Here is a 19695-nt window from a genome sequence, read left to right as displayed (position 1 = left end):
AAGCACTCTGCTTTTAAAACTTAGAGATCACAAGTATATAATAACTATAGAAGCCCACAGTTTTATTTAGCATCTATGTAAGATGAAATACTGCCATATTATCTATAAAACCTTAAGAACTCTGCACTTCCTCCAGATTTTGGATTTTGAAAAACTGTTCCATTGAAACACTTTGCTTTTCTGAAGGAGGATTAGCCAGTTGAAAGTAATCTTGGTTCAAATAGCAGGGTGTCGAACTTTGTCTGAACTTTTCCTCCATATCGACATAAAAGTGCCAACAATTTCTGCCTTTATTAGGTACAAAAGAATAGACATCAAAATGGGTCCCTTTCTCCTGCTAACAGTGGTATCTGGCGCAAGAAGGGAAGTAAGATCTGCTTTGTGAAAATCTGACAACTATTTGCTGTCAGTGGAAGAATACCAGACATCAGGCAATCCTGAATTCCAAAGGAAAATTATATTTACTGGACTACTTCTCTGTCCATTTTCCAAAACAGTCTTATTCTTGTTTCTTTAATGCACCTACCGTATTGTCTTAGTCTCTCTCTTCCTGTCAGCACTGCAGTAGTAGTCATGTAGATTTATATCCTCTCATGGCCAGGCTTTGTCTCTGTTTACTGTCCACGTTTCTTCTGCTTCAGCTTAATCTTGTGCCTTTTGCCCAGCCAGTCCTGGCTTTCTACACTCTGCTGCTCCCATCTCCCTTTTTCCTTCCAGTTCATCTAGTTTCTCTGCTCCCTAGCTCCTTGGCCCATGTTTTCTTTAGTAGCTGACAACTTTACCTAAAATCCAGATAATTGTCAGACCTTTTCTGGTTTGAGTCTCTCTCCTTCAGAGCATCTTTTCTGATTTTCATAGCAATTAGATGTCTCTTCATTGGAGTCTCACCACAGTCTTACACTCTTTGTTCCAGATTGCCTAATTCCAGTTTTATTTCAGCATTGTACCCTAAAATGAGTTTTGTCAGTATTGTCTTGATACCCTTTTAAAAGGTGTCCCGGTTTTGGCTGGGATAGAGTTAATTTTCTTCCTAGTAGCCTCTCAGATGGGGCTCTGAGCAATGAAAAGCAGTCGTTCATGCAGTAGTCCTTGGGCCAGTCCAGACCGGGCGAGATGTGAAAAATGTGCTTTACACCACAGCTGGGGAGAATGGTCCTACCTGGAGCTCCACGCCACTGCCCAGAACACTATCCTGGGCTTTGAGAAACAAGTCTTGTGGCGACACAGCACCCCAGAGAGAATTGAGTCAGACAATGGGACTCATTTGAGGAAGAACCTTATAGACACTTGGGCCAAAGAGCATGGCATTGAGTGGGTATATCACATCCCCTACCATGCACCAGCCTCTGGGAAAATCGAACGGTACAATGGGCTGTTAAAAACTACACTGAGAGCAATGGGTGGTGGGACTTTCAAACACTGGGATACACATTTACCAAAAGCCACCTGGTTGGTCAACACTAGGGGATCTGCCAGCAGGGCTGGCCCAGCCCAATCAGAACTTTTACGTACCGTAGAGGGGGATAAAGTTCCTGTGGTGCACATAAAGAATTTGCTGGGGAAGACAGTCTGGGTTATTCCTGCTTCAGGTAAAGGCAAACCCACTCGTGGGGTTGCTTTTGCTCAAGGACCTGGGCGCTCTTGATGCGGGAGGATGGGGAAAGTCTGGTGTGTAACTCAAGAGGATTTGATTGTGGGTAAGAATAACCAGTGATTTGAATTGTATGATGTTAATTACTATATAGCACTGTCTGTTATCCCTTCTGTGGTGGCTATATGCCATATCAAGGGTATGACAGTAAAAATCACCCACATTAATGAAGAATGAACTTTGATGAAACCAGACAAGTGCAGTTGTGATGGAACCAAAATTGGCTTCAGCATGCAACAGTCCAACACCACACACCATCTTTTCTGCTCTGAAAAACTGTTATGACAGATGGAGCCCAAAATCACAGACTAAATGAACTCAGTGGACTTTTATAGGGATGGTACATAGACTGAGAGAATGTTAACTGTGCATGTATGTATCAAAGGACAGGAAAGGTGACGGTGGTTAACTGGGATGTATTGGAAAGTGTGAGACCTGGCATGATGTGAGTGGTATGGAATAAAGGGTGGACTATCTTGGTTTCAGCTGGGATAGAGTTAATTTTCTTCCTAGTAGCTGGTGTAGTGCCTGTTTCAGCTTCAGTCTGAGAACAATGCTGGTGACAACACACCGATGTTTTAGTTGTTGCTAAGTAATGCTTACCCTGATCAAGGACTTTTCAGTCTCATGCTCTGCCAGGGAGGAGGGGCACAAGAAGCTGGAAGGAAGCAGAGACAGGACACCTGACCCAAACTAGCCAAAAGGGGTATTCCATACCACAGCACGTCATGCCCAGTATATAAGCTGGGGGGAGTTACCTGGAAAGGCAGATTGCTGCTCCGGTCAGGCTGCGTATCGGTTGGTTGGTGGTGAGCAATTGTATTGTGCATCACTTGGTTTTCTTGGGTTTTATTCCTCTTTCTCTCTTTGTTATCTCCCTTTACATTACTATTAATATTGTTATTTGTAGCAGTAGTATATTTGACTTTATTTCAATTGTTAAACTGTTCTTATCTCAACCCACAGGTGTTACCTTTTTCTGATTCTCCTCCCCATCCCACCAAGCCCAGTACTTAGCTGCCAGCTGGGCTTAAGTCACGATAAAGGGTGTGGAGGGAGTTGAGGAACAGGGATCAGAGGATCCTACTGTTCCTTCCAGGCATCACCCTGAAATTGCTGTTCTGGGTGGAAGCTTGGCATTTTTCTGATTTTTCCAGTTGTTTTGCATCATTTTTGGGCCTAAGGGCATGTGCTTTCTTTTGAAGGATGCTATAGACCTACTGCTGTCATACATGAGTGACTAGGTGTTAAGTTACAACACTTCACAAGTGGCATATTTTTGTGCATGTCTAAGATTATAGCTATTAATCTAAAATCTAGCTGAGCATACAAAATATAAATAAGTGGGAGAAAGAGGAGAAATTTTATTTATTTATATTTTTATTAATTTATTTTTAGTAGCATATCCTTCTTATGGGGGGGAGGTCTTTGAAGATTTCCGCCTATGCTTTCAGATATGTAATTGTAATAGCTTAAATATGAGTGCTTTTTTAATGTAAAATAATGTATTGTTAACACATTTCATGGAAATAACAGTCTCTTTTTGGCTTAAAATATTCAGTTTGAGTTAAGGATCTAATGTAAAACTTCAGTTGGTTGCATTTTGGCAATGTTTTTTATGGGAAAATAAACAGTGGTTGAATACTTGGAAGCAAAGTGCTTTGTATCCATGGGGTTAGTGCTAGCATCTCATCTGTAAGAGATGTGTAAGTTGTGTAACTTCCATTGACAGTCATTATTATAAAGTGGTTTTGGGGAATGGTATTTAAATTCTGCATACTACTTAATTTTTTAATTATGACACGAATGGTAACTGCTTCTGGTTTTCTTCATCTAGGCTGAACTGGAAGCTTTTGAAAACAGATTAAAAGGGCGAAGAAAGAATAAGAGAAGAAAGGATGAAGTAGAAGTTGAACAGTCACCATGGCAGAAATACAAGAACCTCATTATGCTGCCGATGTTTGGAGTTGCTGTTGTGATGGTTGCATGGCTCATGGTCTACAACGACTGAAACAACCAATTCAATATTTAATATACCTCAGTTGGGCTTTAGGGTAGCTATTAATCCTAGAATGTTAGTCTATGTGTAACAGAACTTAATATGCATAGATTATGTATGTACACTATTTGCCAAGTGCAGAGGAGGGAGGAAATGTCACCTTTGTGTTATATTCACAGCACAAAACTGAAATCAGACACTGAAAGTAATAGTAGATTTTAGCCTACACTGAAGTGCTGATGTAGTTTGTCTGACTGAGATCCATTAACATCTCTTCTATTTATATATTGGGTTATTTTTCTCTGTCTCCATTTCATAATATTAAAAATAGGTTAGTATAAAATGCTTTATTGAATATTTGTTTCTTGTAAAAATCAATATAGTGGTTTATTGAAGATTAGTATTCTTATGCTAGTCTTTATGTTGTATCACACAATAATTTTTGTGCTTCAGGTCAGTCTTAATTATAACGACTAATGGGGAACTTTAGATCACTTAGGCTTGAGTATTCTGGGGCCTCATGCCAGAACTTTGTTCAAAGAAAGGAAATGGGAACTGTCTTTCAAGTCAACTGTATCACAAACACTAAAATGGGCTCCCTTATGGACTGTGGGGTTTGGTTTTTGGTTGTGTCATGCCCACCCCCCACCACTGTCCTTATTTCCTTATAATCAAACAACAAACAAAAAATTGAAAACTTCATTTAGTGGAGAGGTGCATATGCTGAACATGGGTGTGAAGTAGTTTCAGGGTACAGGGGTGCATTCTCATCACTACCCCCATCACCAACAGCAAAGAAACGATTTGAAATCGAACTTCTTGAGAATCACTTGACTAGTTGTATAGATAAATACCACATTTGGATGTTTGCATAGGTGTGTAAAACTGTAATTGACTAGTGTAACAACATGATTATGTGTCATTCTGAAGCCATCTGGATGGTGCTTGATAATATATAAACTATCTGGCTAATCTTTTAAATGTTCAAGTATTTTCTTACTGACAGTTTAGAATACCTCGCTTTGGGCTATCAGTGTTGGTTGGTAGAACCGAAAGGTTTTCACAGCTTCAAGAGTGTTAGAGAAGCTACATTGCCTCAGCTGAGGCACTGCAAGTTAAATTGGGGGTGGGGAGGAGAGGAGATCAGAAAATGGAATTTTTAAACCTCTGATGGAAATTGTATGCTGAGACTTGGGCATTGTGGTTAACTGGAAACTGCTTACCAGGTCCTGTGAAAGCTGAGGTACAAAGACAAAGGGAATTAGGCTGCCCTTGTAATTTCGTTGTAAATCTTGCAAAAACAGTGGGACTGTTTGTGGGAATGAGTAGAGAAGATTGCAGCTTGCTCGAAAGCTTGATTTGGGCCCACTTGAAAAGGGACCTGCTATTAATTTGAGCTGATACCCAATTGTAATTGTGGTTCGGGGGGGAGGGGGGTGTGGAGATAGAAAAGCTGCAAAAGGCAGTAGCTTTTAGATTGACAAAATGGGGGGAAAATCAGTTTCTTTTCAATTTTTCACCTAAGTTTGGTGAAAGAGGAAAGAGGTGAGGAAAACTTGACAATATGTAGCATGGATTAGTGCTATTTGATATTCATGGGGTTTTTTTAATTGACTTTTTAGAAATGGGTATTATTTCTGTCATGATGTGTCAGGCCATTAGTATGTAAAGTTGTAGAATTAATTGAAATTACAATCGCAGTTGCATCTCTGTTGAATTCTCTTATGTTCTAGGATAAAGAATAAACTGTTTTCCTTACTGTTACTTTAACTCTTTTCTGCAACATTAATGCCTGAAAGATAATTCCATATCTAACTCCTTTTTCTATTTACTGCTAGCTTTTTCTTTAAAAGCAGTCCAGTGGAAAGTTTATCTTTGCCTCTACAGCAAAGAGAAGAAATCTCCCTCTACAGAGCTATAAAACTGAACTGCACTTGAGTTATACATTTGAAGTAGCTCTTAGTGTTCTTTTCTGCATATTCTGCAGTATTTGTGTGAAATATTGGAGAGAAGACTTGCTTCTCATTGATCATCTTTATTGTAGTAAGAAAGCACACCAGTCTTTAAAAATTCATCCCATTCATACAAATGTGTGTATGAGTAGGCATGTTCCCTTAAAGGATTTGTATCTCCTGAACCTCCCACATGTGAGACATACTTATTTTTGAAATGTTATTCAAAACAATTCTGTATATCTTCTCCAGCCATCTGAGTCATCTGCACTCTGTTGGTCTGCCTGCTGAACCAGATATTTGTTTCTTGGCATACAAAAAATGTGGGGGTTCAAGCAATCTGCAGCTTAATAAATCACTGATTTCGGTTCTCTAAATTACTTTTACAGTTAGTATTTTGCCTTTTTTGGTTGGAGCTGCATGTTGCAAGCATGTCAACCTTTGGAAGTAAAAGGTACAGATAAAATCACCTGTTATTCAGTGTTGAGCAAATATTTTGAATGTTAACATTTCATACAAACAATGCATCTTGATAAGCAAAACAAATGATATAATCTGACCTGCTGTGGAAGGGAAACTGTTGAGAGGGAAACCTGATGGTTTAATGGTTGGACTTGATGAGCTTGAAGGTCCTTTCCAACCTAAATGATTCTATGATGAGGATACTTAACATGCAGAATATTCAGCTATGTGTAAAATGAAAAAACTGGGGGGGCTTTTCCTGATCCTGAACATATTCTGGTGAGCATTCATCTTTCTGCTGGATCGAGGTGCGTACAGGTTGTAAATATGTTTTGGAATGGAACCTCCTTGGACAAGTTTGTTCCCTGTAACAATGACAAAGCCATTGTGTGTGTTAATTTAATGTAAAAACCAAGTCAGACAATAAAGGCATCAAAACCAAGTTGGAAATTTGTTTGTTCTTGAAGACTGGTATAGTAAAGCAGCAGACTTCTGGGTAACGATGACCGACATAACTGCAGCGGAAGTTTCAGGCACGTTTCTCTGGCAGTGATAGCTCTTAATGCTCGGGTTAATGCTGGAACTACATGATCATATCCCTTCATGTTACTGCACTGACAAAATTGCAAAATTGGTTGGGGAAGTAGATTAAGATGAAACAAATGGGAATGGACTTAGTAGATGAATTTTTTGGCCTCATATGGGGAAATATAGCTGATTTATTAGACATTTGCCCTGACTTTAGCTTGTAGAGAAGGAAGTGTTACTATGCAGATAGCACCAAAATTTGTTCATAAAAGCTTCTGTGCTTGATTGTGGCTTTAAAGCACTGAACTCGGAGTTTATAATCTCAGGAGTTCTGGCTCCAAAGCATATCTGCTGCGTGCCAGCTTTTCTGAGTGATGAGTCTGCGTATTGTGGGGTTAGAACTCAGAGATACTTGGTCTGAAGGATGTTCCGGTGCCAGGGAGTGGAAGCTTGATGTGTGGTAACTGCTTTCTGGTGCATGCCTTAGGGTAGAGTGTGGACAGCCCATGGGGGACCCTGTCCTCATTCTCATTCAGTTCAGATATCCCTCTTCTGCTTTGATTGCAGTTGTTACGTATGGGCACTTAAGTCACTCCTTTTTCTTGCTTCATGAATGTAAATTTGCATTTGTGTCTGCCCTTATCATTCAATTAAATCAATCACTCTAGAGAATCACAAAACAAAGGTATTGTACCACTCTGTTCTAACTAGGAAGGGAAATGCAAAGTAAAAAATCAAATGAAGTCAAATTAATTGGAAGATAGTGAGACATGCTTGCTCCTTTCCACTAATGGTTACATGTTAATAAATTATTTGGACTCTGCATTAAAATGTTTATATGCCATGCTACCAGAGAACAAGTTTCTGGTATGGATAGTGCAGCAATATGAGCTCTGGGACGTGTTAAAGTCAGTCACAAGGTAGGTTACATGGCAGCTGTCTGACAGTCAGTCATACTCTAAGGGAACTGTGGCTTAATTCAACCAAGTATTATTTAATTTAAATAATTGTTTTTCATGCAGGGATTTCCATAAAATTGCCAGCAATAACAGAGCTCAGCTGAGGCTTTGTGTGCTGTACACTGTGGCTGACTCTTGTAGTTGGGGCAACTGCAATCTGAATGGCTCCCCCAGTGGGGAAATTAGTGTGAAGTTAGAAGTCAAGATTGGCTTGGGGGTTGGAATTGACGGTTCTACTGCTGAAGAGAAGACAACCTTCATCCAGGGCCAAGCTGGCTTTGCTGTCTGAGCCATGTACTGCCTCTCTTGGCTTTCAGTTTTCAGTTGTTCTTACTGTAATTTTTGACACGATTAACTAATCTCTGGAAAATACCTTAATAACTAAGGTATTATGGTTTGATTCCTCTTTTTATCAGCATTACAGCACAGTAGTTGTTGGTTTACATTAAGGAATTTGAAGATTTGCATAAATGCTCTTGCTTCTGCCTCTTCCCATGCTTTTCCTATTGTTTGTGCAGTTCTTTTTAAAACAAAACCACTGCTTTCCTCCAGCAGGGACCTTGCTGGGTTGGGTAAAAAAGGCAGGGCTGAATTACCAGGAGGAGGAGTTACTTACGTACAGTGGCACTCCAGGAGCACAGAGCCCCCAGCCTCTGCCTCTTAAAAGTCTGCACACAAACAGAACATGACAGGACCCAAATCTGAAGGTATGGAAATAAAGATAGCTGGAAAAAAGCTTGGAAGAAGTGTTTGTCATAGACATATATAAAAAAACTCTGTAGACAAGGGGTATCATCCTCACTGATAGCTGAGAGTGGTGGCCAGGAGCCATATTCATGTCACATTTGTGGGGTATTTTCTGACTCACATTTTAAAATTTCAGAAGCATTAAACTATGCACAGTAAAAACCAGAAGCCTTTCTGTTTTACAAATGTCATTGCAGAACCTGGTTGTGGTGCCAGTGACAGCTCTCTAGGGCTCCTGGAAGAGCCCTGAACTGCTTCTCTTCCAACCAACAACTGTGCTTATCCTGCCGACTGGAGCATTCTTGGTGATGTGCACCGAGCCGGGCTTCAGTCAGACTGGACATCTTTGGGTGCAGATTCAGCGAAGAGCAGACAAATGCAGCAAAATGCAGTTTTAAAAGCCGGGGGCTCGTGGGGTGGGGCATTTGCTCTGTCATTCTTGACTCCGAGCGGCACTTGTCTCTTGGCGTTAGAGCTTTGCTTCACAAGGTCTGAAACACCTTTCCCCGCTCCGGCGCTGGGGTCGGTCGCGGCCAGGACCGAAGGGGTGGGGGGGGCAGGTGCAGCGGCCCCGCCCGCCGCTGTCCTCCGGCGCTGCGCTTCCTCGCACGGGAGGGACGGGGCGCGATGGGCTTGGCCCGGGGGGGCCGAACGGGAGCCTTTAACCCTCCGCTTCTGCCGTGCTGGAGGCAGCCCCGGCGCCTCTTTCATCCCTCTTCGTGCAGGTGGGGAGGATCGGCTGAGGCAAGGCAAGCACGGTGCTACACAGGAAAGCGTTGCATCCCTGTAGCCGTGAAACTTTCTATCGCTGGGGTGCAACGAAAGCCTTTGCGTGACCGTAACGCTTTAGCGCATCCAGAGGGAGAAGCCCTGCTCCCGGGAACCGGGAATGGGTGGACTCGCCGTCCCCGCTCTGAACTCGCGCTCCAGCTCGGCGGGCCGGGAACGTGCCAGGTCCGTGCGCTGGGCTGGCTTCGGGTCGCCGCAGCCGCAAGTGCGCATATGGGCGGGCCGGGGCTCGCTGCTCGCCGGCAGCGCGGCAGGGACAGTCCCAGCCCCGGCGGGCCAAAGGAAGGGTGCGAGGGGCGAGCCCCACGGGTCTCTGCCCCGCGCGTCGTCCGTGGCTGAGGCTGGTCTTGGCACCTGAAGCCCTTCATAGGGTGATTGGACGCCCTTTATCGGGGGGGAGGGTCAAAGGCTGTGCCCCCTCATCCGCTCTCCCTGCGGGGATGGCTAAAGGGCGAAATTAGCAAGTGGGCTGTCTCTCAGCTTGTCCCCAAGGGGTAGAGCCTTGTGTGCAAAAGGGGTGGGGATGTGGCGGCTTTCTCGCGGAGGTTTATTATTATTGGGTGGAGGAGGGGGGAGGGGGAGTCTGCCGAGCACACAAAATGCGGAGCCCCCCCGCCCCGCAAGTGTGTCTGTGCGGGAAGCGGGCGGCCGCGGCTCCTCAAAGACAGAGGTAGAGACGGGTTAGGGGGCGGCCACAGTGCAGAGGGCTCAGTGGCAGCGAGAGCATGCTCTCCATGCAACAGTTCCCTGCCCTGCCTGCGGAGGAGGAGCGCTACCGGCAGGTCCTCGCCGCCAACCGGGTAAGTCGAGCCCGCGGGTGCTCCCTACGCGCGTGGGGCCGCCGGGGGGTCGCGGGTCCGGCGGCTGGCGAGGGCGGCTGGCTCCGGCGACCCCGCGGTGGGGTGGGGGACATCGCGCACAGGGCGCAGCCCCGCTGGGTGCCAGGGTGGCGGACGGGAGGCGGGGAGCGCGGTCGGGGGTCGGGCGGGCAACCCCCGTACGCTGCGCAGAGCCTGCGCTGCTGCCGCGGGACTGAGCGGCAGGTTGATCGGGCAGGCGGAGAAGGGGCGAGCCCTGCGCCCTGCTGTAGCGCGAGTGGGCCGGCGGCTCGCAGGTACGGACGGTGCCGAGGCCCCAGGCGGCGCGGCCTGGGGGGCAAGTGACCGCCCGCGCCCAACCTGCCGCGGTGGAGCCGTCCCGGGGCGCTCCCGTGTGGAAACCTGTGCGGCTGTGCGGGAGGAGCGCCGCGGACGGCCGAGCTCAGAGGCGCAGGGTGTAGGTGAGTCGCAGTTAACAACCGGTCGCTGTCAGCGTTTCGCGAAGAGCTTATCAGCGCCCTCGCCCCAGTTCTCTCACGAAGTCAGCAAAGATCAGCGGGGCTGGTGTGCCTGTTAGTGCTCTGGCGCTGAAAAGAGCGGAGGGGAGTTGCGTCGATCCCGACAGCAACAGGTCCGGCCACGATTTGCAGGAGCAAAGTTTGAGCTCGACCTCCGGCAGGACGGCCGTGGCAGCCCCACCGGGGCCGAAGCGCCGTGACCTCGTCCCCAGCGCGGTGGCTGCTCCCCGGCAGCAGCGAGGTCTCGGCTTTATCTTCACGTAGGATGCACGCTGCGGGCGGGTTGGAGGGCTGTCCGGCGGATGGTACTGTTGGCCGCCACCACTCACGGGAGGTCACAGAGCGGGTGGTTAACCCTTGCACGGGATAGCGCGGGTGTTACCAGTCTCCCAGCACACGCTCTGTCTGCCCTGATCTCCTCTACCCGGGGAGCAGGTGCCTGCCCGGTGTCCCCACCGTCAGAGGGGAAGCACGGCGGGGGCCGCAGGCGCTCCCTGCGGCGGTGCCGGCGTGGAGCTCCGCGGCCCCGGGCCGGCTGTCCCCGCTGCGCCCGCGGGCACGGCCGGAGCGGCGGTGGGCGCTCAGGGATGCTGCTGGGCTCGGTGCGTGGCTCCGGGGGAGAGGGCGGCGGAGCTTCCCGCGCCGTCACACCGGTCCGAAATGTCGCAGCAGCGAGTTTCACAAGTTTGTAAATACGGCAGCACACTCTAGCAGAACCGTTGCTCCACTTGATTTAAAATGCAGCCTCCTTGGATGCGTTTCATGGCAGACGACTTAATTAATTAACCTTTATTTTAAATTATTAGCAGTCTGGCTGAAATGGTGAAACTCTTAAGCGAAATCAAGAGCTTTTAATGCATTCACGGGGTCTCCTGGGAAGGTTTAGCTTTCAGCAGTAAAAATGTGGGAATGGATTTTTCCATATGGCCACTTACACCCTTCCTGTGCTCCTAAAAGATCGACCTGTCAGCAGAACTAAACCGTAATTCTTCAGTCTTGTTTCTGTAATGGATGCCTTAGCTGGAGATCTCTGTTCTAAGGTTCTCGGGCACTGTGACACAGCACTGGATTGGCGCACCACTGAGGTGATCCAGACAACAATACAGGAGTAACACAAGGAATTCTAGAACCACTCTGCTTAGTGTCTCTGTAAAACCTGGTGACATCTCCCGAGTGTCTTGGACATTGAGGTTCCATAGGAAGCTGGGGGCTCCTTGGGGGGTGGAGCAGGAGAATCCCCAGCAATGTCCAAAGCTCCTTTAGAAAGGAAATGCTCCCGACTTCCTTTGCATCCTACATCAGCTGTTTCTGGAGTGCCTGACAGCCAGGTTTTTCTGCCAGTGAGGAAGCCCGGCCCTTCAGCCTTGTATGGAATTGTCACTCAGCATGTGTTTTCAAGGAAGGCGCGGTACTCGTTCTCCTGAGGAGGCTCTCAGGGTGGTGAGCCAGGCACCACAGCTTGTGCTCTGTTGGTGTCTGATGGGACTGTCAGGGCAAAACAGGGTTTTTCCTCCATCTTTTGGAGTGGGGACTATAAAACACTGAAGAAAGTGTTCATGTCCTCTCCAGATATTTTTGCTGGCTCTTTACTGTGTGCCTGTGGTAGATAACTTGAGTGTACAGTGAATCAAATATATATGATGTTTTGAAATGTGTCACAATTGGAAGTGTTCTGTAAAATGTGCAATGCACACAAGGCAATTTAATGTATTTGCATTACCATTTAGCTCTTAATTATGTATTAGATGATGCCTGCAGATCCATATGAAAGCCAGGACTGTTAGCAGTGCCAGTAACTATTTAAAAAGGCTTACTTGAATGTAGTAGCTGCTTTTTTTTGTTGTTTTTTTGCTAAGCTGATATACATGTTTAGGTCTTAGCGCTCTGCTCCCTCGAGGAACATCACTGTCCTGCCGTTACACAAAGTCCATGTATTGCCAGACACATAATTTCTTGTCATTGCTTGCATGGCCAGACGAGGAGCGTGGGCAGAGGCTGAGGTGGATAAGCACCCAGACAGAAATCTCATTTACCAGCAGGGGAACAAGAGGACAGGGGAACCTTCCAAGAAAAGGCGGAACAGACAAGGGAATGTTGGGATGGTTGCACCTGGTGAGGAAACCCGCTGGCTGCTGCTCTCACTGCTACTCAACTGTTCCAGCCAACAAATACTGATCTCTCAGTAAGCTGCTATACAGAAATGGGAAGATGGTGCTGCCATCATTGTGGCCTAGTGGCTGTTTGGGCTCTGTGAGTCTTTGCCACACTGAGGCCACCCCAATACAGCAGGCATAATATGAGCACTACAGGCACTTCCTTAAGAGGTGAGAGCCCCGCCTGGACCAGGAGGTCATGGATACCAGGTCACCTGCTTCCAGGTAGAACAGCATGTGCCGTGAGGCAGTTAAACACAATGGCACCATCTCCTGCTGCGATAAGGTTTTAAAAGACATAGGCTACTGCTACATTGCGTGGGAAGAGTCGAATCCTGTCAGTGTGTTGGGTATCCTTGGCCAGCACTGATAAGGCCAGATGAATGTCCTGTTTCTGAGTGCCAGTCAGGATTTGGCAGGGGGAGATGTCAGGCTGCTTGCAGCAGGGCAGTTCTAGACTTGCACAGGCAGCCTAGGCCTGTCAGTATGTGGCAGCCTGACACCTCCTGAGTTTTAAGCACCTTCAGGATGAAGCAGCTAAGCAGCAGCGCTTGAGGGGGGCAGTGTGATTACAGTTTGAAAGGCTGATGTTTCTATTCTCTCAGTTTCTTTCCCTACCAAAAGGAAATGGACCTCATAAATGGCAGGCTGGGTATGTACAGTTCTTCAGCACGAGGGAAGAAAGGTGGATGGTGGATGCCACTCCTCATGAAGTGGCAGATGTCGCAGTGGGACAAGGAAAAGTTAAATCCTCCTTAGGAAAGGTCTTCACACACAGAACAACCTCTGAAGACAGTGGCAAGACAAGCTCCAGCTTGACTGCCCTCACTCCCTCTGTACTTTTAATTCTAGTTAACCCTCCAGGGTCAATTTTTGTCATCTGAGGGTGTGCATTTTCATCTGGAACTGTCCTGAGCTTCAGCCAGGGTGCGAGGGCATAAAAGTCCCCATCCACTTGCTGGGATCCATAACTGGGGTAGTTAGTACGTGGGTCAGGTGAGTCCTCACTTCCCGACAGGCTGCATGAGGAAAAATGGGGAGGAAAGAGGGAAGGAAGAGCACCCGGGCTTTGCCTAGGTGCCCGGCCTCCTTGGCTCGCTGCCGCTGTGTCCTCCGGCCGGCCCGGGCTGCCCCTCTCCCCAGGCCAGCAGCGGCCGGGGCGCGGCGCTTGGCGTTTTCCCGCCGCAGCCGCCTTGCCCGGCTGTGCTGAGGGACGGCCGGACGGGCGCAGGGGGGGCTTGTCCGTAGGTGCCTCTCCCGATGCGCAGCCGCGCCACAGGAGAATATGATGCCGCTCTCATCCCTTCCGTCTGCCCCCCGCCCCTCTATAAATAACTGCTGCTGGGCTGACCCGTCAGATTCCCGCGGCAGAGCGGGTCCCCTGACCCGGGCCGCCTGCAGTGGAAAGTCTGAATGCAGAAAATACCGTAGTAAAAATAGAGCCGCCGGGTAGCCCCTCCGGCGGGTCCTAGCGCCGGGCCCGGTGTCTCTCGGTGCCGCACCGGCCCCGACGCTGACCGCTCCCCTCACGCTAACGGCTCCCGCCGTGGCTGAGGCCTGGCCGCATCCAGATCGATGTGCGCTTTAATAGCCTAATGGTGAACCGTTTCCTCCTTTCTTAAATGTCAGATGGAAGCATAATTCATTCCTGCCGTTCCGCTATGGAACAGATAGCTCCCTTCCAAGCAGGGTTTTTCATTTCCGCTTGTCTTTCTAATCGGCAAACACGAAAGAGTTAGGGAGAGTGGTTTAATATCCTAAATGTAAAAACAATAATGAGACAACAATCAAGCAAGACCTTGCCGTTTCAAAAAGAGATGAGAATCTTGCTGCCTCTGAAATCTGAATTAGATTCTATCCTGTGCCTACCTTGTGTGGAAGACTGCTCCCCTAAAGGGATAGATTCTCCTCAGCTGTGATTTTAAGCCGCTATAATTTAAAACAATGCTTGTAATTGTTTAAGTATGCATATGCTATTACTTTTGGTTGTTTTACCTGTGAAATCTGAATATCTGGAGGTTAAAGGCAGCAATAGGTACCAGAAAGTGGTGTTTGACTGCTGCTCTGCCTTCTGCTGGTGCCGCCATATTGTGGTTCCTGACCCTCAGGGCCGGCTGGAGCATCGCCTGCTCTAGTGGGGTGGCCTCAGCTCGCAGCCAAGCCCCCACACAGCTGCCCGCTCACCCCACTCCATCCTGTGAGATGCAGGAGAAGGTAGGAAGAATGAGAGTGAGAAAGCTCCTGGGTCAAGGTAAAGGTTGGGAGATTGCTTACCAGTTAATGTTGTAGAGGAAATGAGTTTATTATTTATAAATAATATAAATATTTAATTACTGATTCAAACACTGTGAAACAAAAATAAAAGAAAGGAGCAAGCATTAAAACACTTGGGAAAAACACCTCTCCTCCAGTATTCCCAGGCTCAACCTTGCTTTCCTTCCATCTTGTCATTGCCGCAGAAGCACTCTGGCCCTTCAGTGAGGCAATGAGTTGCGCAGGGGAGGACTGTGGTTCTCTGCTGCTTCTTCCTTCTCAGTCTTCCTCTACTCTGGTGTGGATCCTCCATGGGCTGCAGTCCCTTTGGGAATATCTACTTCACCGTGGAGCACCCATTTCTCCTCTGACATTGGAGGAGAAACTGTTTCTCTCTCTTTTCCTGCTTCTCTGCCTACACAGTGTTTTTTTGCCCTTTCTTAAATACATCTTCACAGAGGCACCACCAATTTGGCTGATGGGCTCAGCTGTGTCCTGTGCTGCGAAGCCAGCTGGAACTGGCCATGGACAGCCCCTGGTCTCTTCTCATGGAGGCCATGCCTGCAGTCCCCCTAATGCCAGCAGCTTGCCACCTACACCCAGCACAGATGTCTGTGTAATCAGGGACAGAATTATCTAGAGGTGGTGGCCACCTCATCGTAGCATCAGCTTGGGAAAGTATGTTTGCTCACAGCTGACCTCTCTGGTTGTCTGCTCTCCTGTCCCTCTTCCTTGATCCCCAGATCCTGAAGGGATGAAATTAATCCAACCATCCTTCAGTTCCTTTTCATCATTTCCGTCGTCAGAGTAGAGCCCCTGCAGCATCTGCTTCTTCGTGTGCCACTCAGCTTATAATTATCTATTTTTTTTTTGTGTTGCTGCCAGCATAAGGTAGTTTTTAGTGCATTGCCCAGTAGAAAATGAAAAGAGGCTGAAAATCAGATGTTGCCAGTGCTGCTTTGGAATAGTGAAGTTTATGCTTTGATTATTCAAGCCCTGCCCCTTGTTGCAAAGCATGTTTCCCACAACAATATGCATTCTGTGGGACCCCAGCCTTAGCTCTTTTTTTTTCTTTTTTTCCTTTCTTTCTTTTTTTTTCAGAGAGGGCACAGAAATTGAGGCCATTTTAAAACCTTTTCCTTGTAGAATAGCCCATGGGGGACAGCTCCTATAAACCTGTGGGAAAGAAGACTGCCAGGTGGTCTGATTGCAGGTGCTCCTGTAAGCTACTGCTCTTGCTGAATTCCAAGGCTCACTTTTTCTTGCAAAAGAAGCATTTTCTATATTGAGCATTTAAGTCATCTGCACCCAGTCCTTAGGGGAAAGGAAGTGAAGGTAGACATGAGTTTTCCTCTTTGAGACTGCATCAGACTGCATCTATTCCACGTCATGTGTTGTAGTTCAGAGAGAGTTCAAGATCAATGCTCAGTGGATGATGTTTGTGATTTGGGTCCTGCTGGTCAGTGGTTGTCAAAGTCTGTCTTTCCCTTCTGCTCTTCCTCAAACCAGTTCTGCCATATAAAGAACCTAGTGTTTTAAAAACAAGGGTGCTAGAATCTTCCACGTCTGCTCTGCCTGATACCAGAGAGATTTAACTTAACAGTGATTTAACAGTAATAGTAATTGCCCGGAGCAGTTGCCATTGCTTGTCACCTCAAGAGCTCCTAGTTTCCAAATAGCCTATACTGTCACATCAGGGAGCATTTCCCAGGAAAAGAGAGCATTTTTTACCCTTGCTGCTTCTGAATGAAGGAGTAAGAAATCACTTACATGTGCCTTGCATTGTTCATCTCATTAGATTTCAGAAAGCAGTCAGGGCATTCCCTTGGAAGTAAAACCCCTGGTAGCATTGAGAAGCTTTCCATCCTGGGTCTGTCAGACCTACACCTTTGCATTCAATAAGACAGCATATATCTGTAATATACAGTTATGTCTACTCTGGACTTCCATGGGCCAATGATGCGACACAGAGATTTCTTCATTTCTCCTGCTTCCAGTGTCAGATCTGCTGGGAGGATTATTTTGCCTATGTTAGAGTTGTCCCAGAATGAATGGGATCTGCAGATTATTATTTTTGCCTTCACAGTGTTCAGGGACAGACATTGCTGAGAGACAGCTTATTGTTTGAAAATGCTAGTTCTGTGCATGTACAAATATTGTCCAAATGGATAATGTATCTGAAAGAGGATCAGGGACTGTAGAGTCAGTAGCTATTTAAATAATTTGCTGTGGATGTGGGCAAGGCTGGATGAGAAGTCTGAAATGATGATTTGATGTGTTTAGAAGTTATTAACAATTCTCCTTCTCCCTATGAAGTCAGAGTACATGTAGTAGTGTTGATAGTGCTCTGGAAGGGCTAAGAACCCAGATGGTTTCCATTTGCTTTTTCCTCATGATAGATAGGATAATTATGTGACTTTTGGATATTTCCAAAAAAAATTTGAATGGGAGGAAAACTGGCATCTGTTCTAGGGAGGACAACTATATCAAGTAATCCTAGCTATAAATACAGTAGGATTTTTCTTTACAAACTAATTTGCCAAATTCTTATTGTTTCAGTGACTTAGGTGCAAATTTTTATCCTACAAATCCTTATGTGATCCGTAAACCTTTGATACTATATCATAGTCAAACACATACACCAATGTCAGTGCCATCTTAACCCACTTAATATTGAGTTTTCTGTATCAGCTCATTTCATAACTTTGACAATAATGAATAGGTTTAATGTCTAGTCACCTCTTCAGTTATTTCTGACAGGATATCCTGGTAGTTTCAAAAAATATCCTCCTTTTTTCTCCTACTGAAGCAAATGTTCAAAGATGACATATTTCTGAACAAAGAGATATCCTACTGGAAAATGAATGAGTCACCTCTACATTTTATGGGTAGTAGGTTATAGACCTGTGAGACATTGTGTAAGTCCATTTTCATCTTTGGGAAGAGGACAAATAAATATCCAGCTATGTTGAACAGATGAAGCTTTGCTGTGACTCTAAGTAATGTCCTTTTCTTTGATAAATATTCCTGCTGCTCCTATCTTGGGTCCAAAAGTTAGTATCTTTTTGTTTATAATTCATAAAAAAGTCAGTAAAGTTAACAGTACACATTCAAATCCAAAGTTTTAATTTCTTCTAGGAAGACATCTATAGTGTAAGAATAATCTATACGTTAAAAAAAAAAAGAAATGCATGAAACATAAGGAGACAAATGGTTCTGAGAAGATTCTTGCCATTTGTTCAGGTTGCGTTCCTGTTTAGCATTCAGTTCATGTCACTGAAAGTCTCTGGTTTTAAATAGGTTAAGTAGTCATATAACCAGTAATGTGCATGGCACATATGATGTACTGGTCACCTTCAAGTTCAGAAGGCTAAACCTACGGATCAGGCATGAACAGAGATAAAAAAATACATGCCACATTATGAGGTCTGGTTCCCTGTGCAGGATGTGGCTTCTGGTGGCGTTTCTACACAGGCAATAATTGATACACTGAATGGGATCCACAGCGCAGCCAAGATTTCTTTTTCTCCATTCTAGTTTTCCAGGCTTGAGGCTGCTTTTAAGAGGAGGTTTTCCTCTGACTGTATCCCTTCATACCCTCAAAATGGTTTTGTTCAAAATCTTTTTATTGTCACAAATTAGGCCAATAAGTTGTTTTGGTTTTTTTTTCCCCTAAACTCTATTTTTTCAGGGTTTCCAATTTTGCTTTCTGGTGCTAATGGCTCTTGTGCAGGCATCTGCTTATTGAATTCCCAGCAAAGCAGGAACCTGAAGCAAGTATTATATGTTACTCCCTTGCCTGTTGAGTTGTGAATCTCAGCAGTGTATAGACAGAGACTTGCCATCACTACTCTACTGCTTAGTAAACCTCAATGCAGTGAACATCTGGGTAGTCAGGATGGCATTAGAGTGGTCTCTGGGTGTTTTCAGAAAAGCAGCATGGCACTGTTGAAACTTTCATTAGTAGGTCTTACAAGCCCTAGATACTTAAACAAAACTAAGTAACCCCAAAGCTTTCAAACACTGAGACACACTCTATTCTGCAAAACACCTGGTTAGTCAACACTAGGGGATCTGCCAACAGGGCTGGCCCAGCCCAATCAGAACTTTTACGTACTGTAGAGGGGCATAAAGTTCCTGTGGTGCACATAAAGAATTTGTTGGGAAGACAGTCTGGGTTATTCCTGCTTCAGGTAAAGGCAAACCCACTTGTGAGATTGTTTTCGCTCAGGGACCTGGATGTATTTGGTGGAAGATGAGGGTGTGTACCTCAAGGAAATTTAATTATTTTGAGTGAAAACAGCCAATGAACTCAATTAGATGCTGTTGCCTGCTGTATAACACTTCTATAGCCCATCAGCTAGATGCCCATCTCTGCCACTCTGGGCTTTGAAAAGAAGATATGTGCTGTCATGATCATCAGCAGAGAATAAAGTCATGGGAAAAGCCTGCAGCAGCAGCGGGAGTCTCCCAGAACTGTCATCAGGTCACCATCGACTGACCCTGACTTCCCTCTGATCATCACCCCAACAAAGAATGAACTTTGATGAAATCAGATGAGCTCAGCAGTGACCAGACGAGTTCAGTGGTGTCGTCAGCAGGCAACAATACAACACTACATCTCTCCTGTCCTGGAAGGCTGTGACGACAGATGGAGCCTGACATGGACTGAATGAACTCAGTGAACTTTATAGGGATGGTCCATGGACTAAGGAATGACATCTGTCTCTGTGTGTGTGTGTATATATATATCTCTGAGGCAAAAAGCGATGGTATATTGAAAATGTGGGATCTGAGCATGACATGAATGGTATGGAATAAGCGGTGGACACTGCCCTGGTTTCAGCTGTAACAGTTATTATTCTC

The 19695-nt window shown here is 46.0% G+C and overlaps 2 protein-coding genes across 4 annotated transcripts in view; both read left to right on the top strand.

The window, feature by feature from the left end:
* The window catches only part of NFXL1 (nuclear transcription factor, X-box binding like 1), a 45144-nt gene extending 38638 nt beyond the window's left edge, over positions 1-6506 (top strand). Inside the window, exon 22 of the mRNA XM_030491442.1 lies at positions 3489-6506. Coding sequence (XP_030347302.1) covers positions 3489-3662 — 174 coding nt within the window. The 3' untranslated portion in view covers positions 3663-6506. The remainder of the gene's footprint in view (positions 1-3488) is intronic.
* A 3212-nt stretch (positions 6507-9718) lies between these two features.
* CORIN (corin, serine peptidase) overlaps positions 9719-19695 on the top strand; it is a 137390-nt gene continuing 127413 nt past the window's right edge. For all 3 annotated transcript variants that reach the window (XM_030491437.1, XM_030491439.1, XM_030491440.1), the window contains exon 1: positions 9719-9887. In XM_030491437.1, the coding sequence (XP_030347297.1) occupies positions 9813-9887 (75 nt within the window). In that variant the 5' untranslated portion in view covers positions 9719-9812. The remainder of the gene's footprint in view (positions 9888-19695) is intronic.

The sequence above is a fragment of the Strigops habroptila genome, chromosome 7, assembly GCF_004027225.2.
Source record: "Strigops habroptila isolate Jane chromosome 7, bStrHab1.2.pri, whole genome shotgun sequence".
NCBI lineage: Eukaryota > Metazoa > Chordata > Aves > Psittaciformes > Psittacidae > Strigops > Strigops habroptila.
The sequence above is the reverse complement of the archived record's forward strand: the minus strand, read 5'-3'. Positions and strand labels throughout refer to the sequence as shown.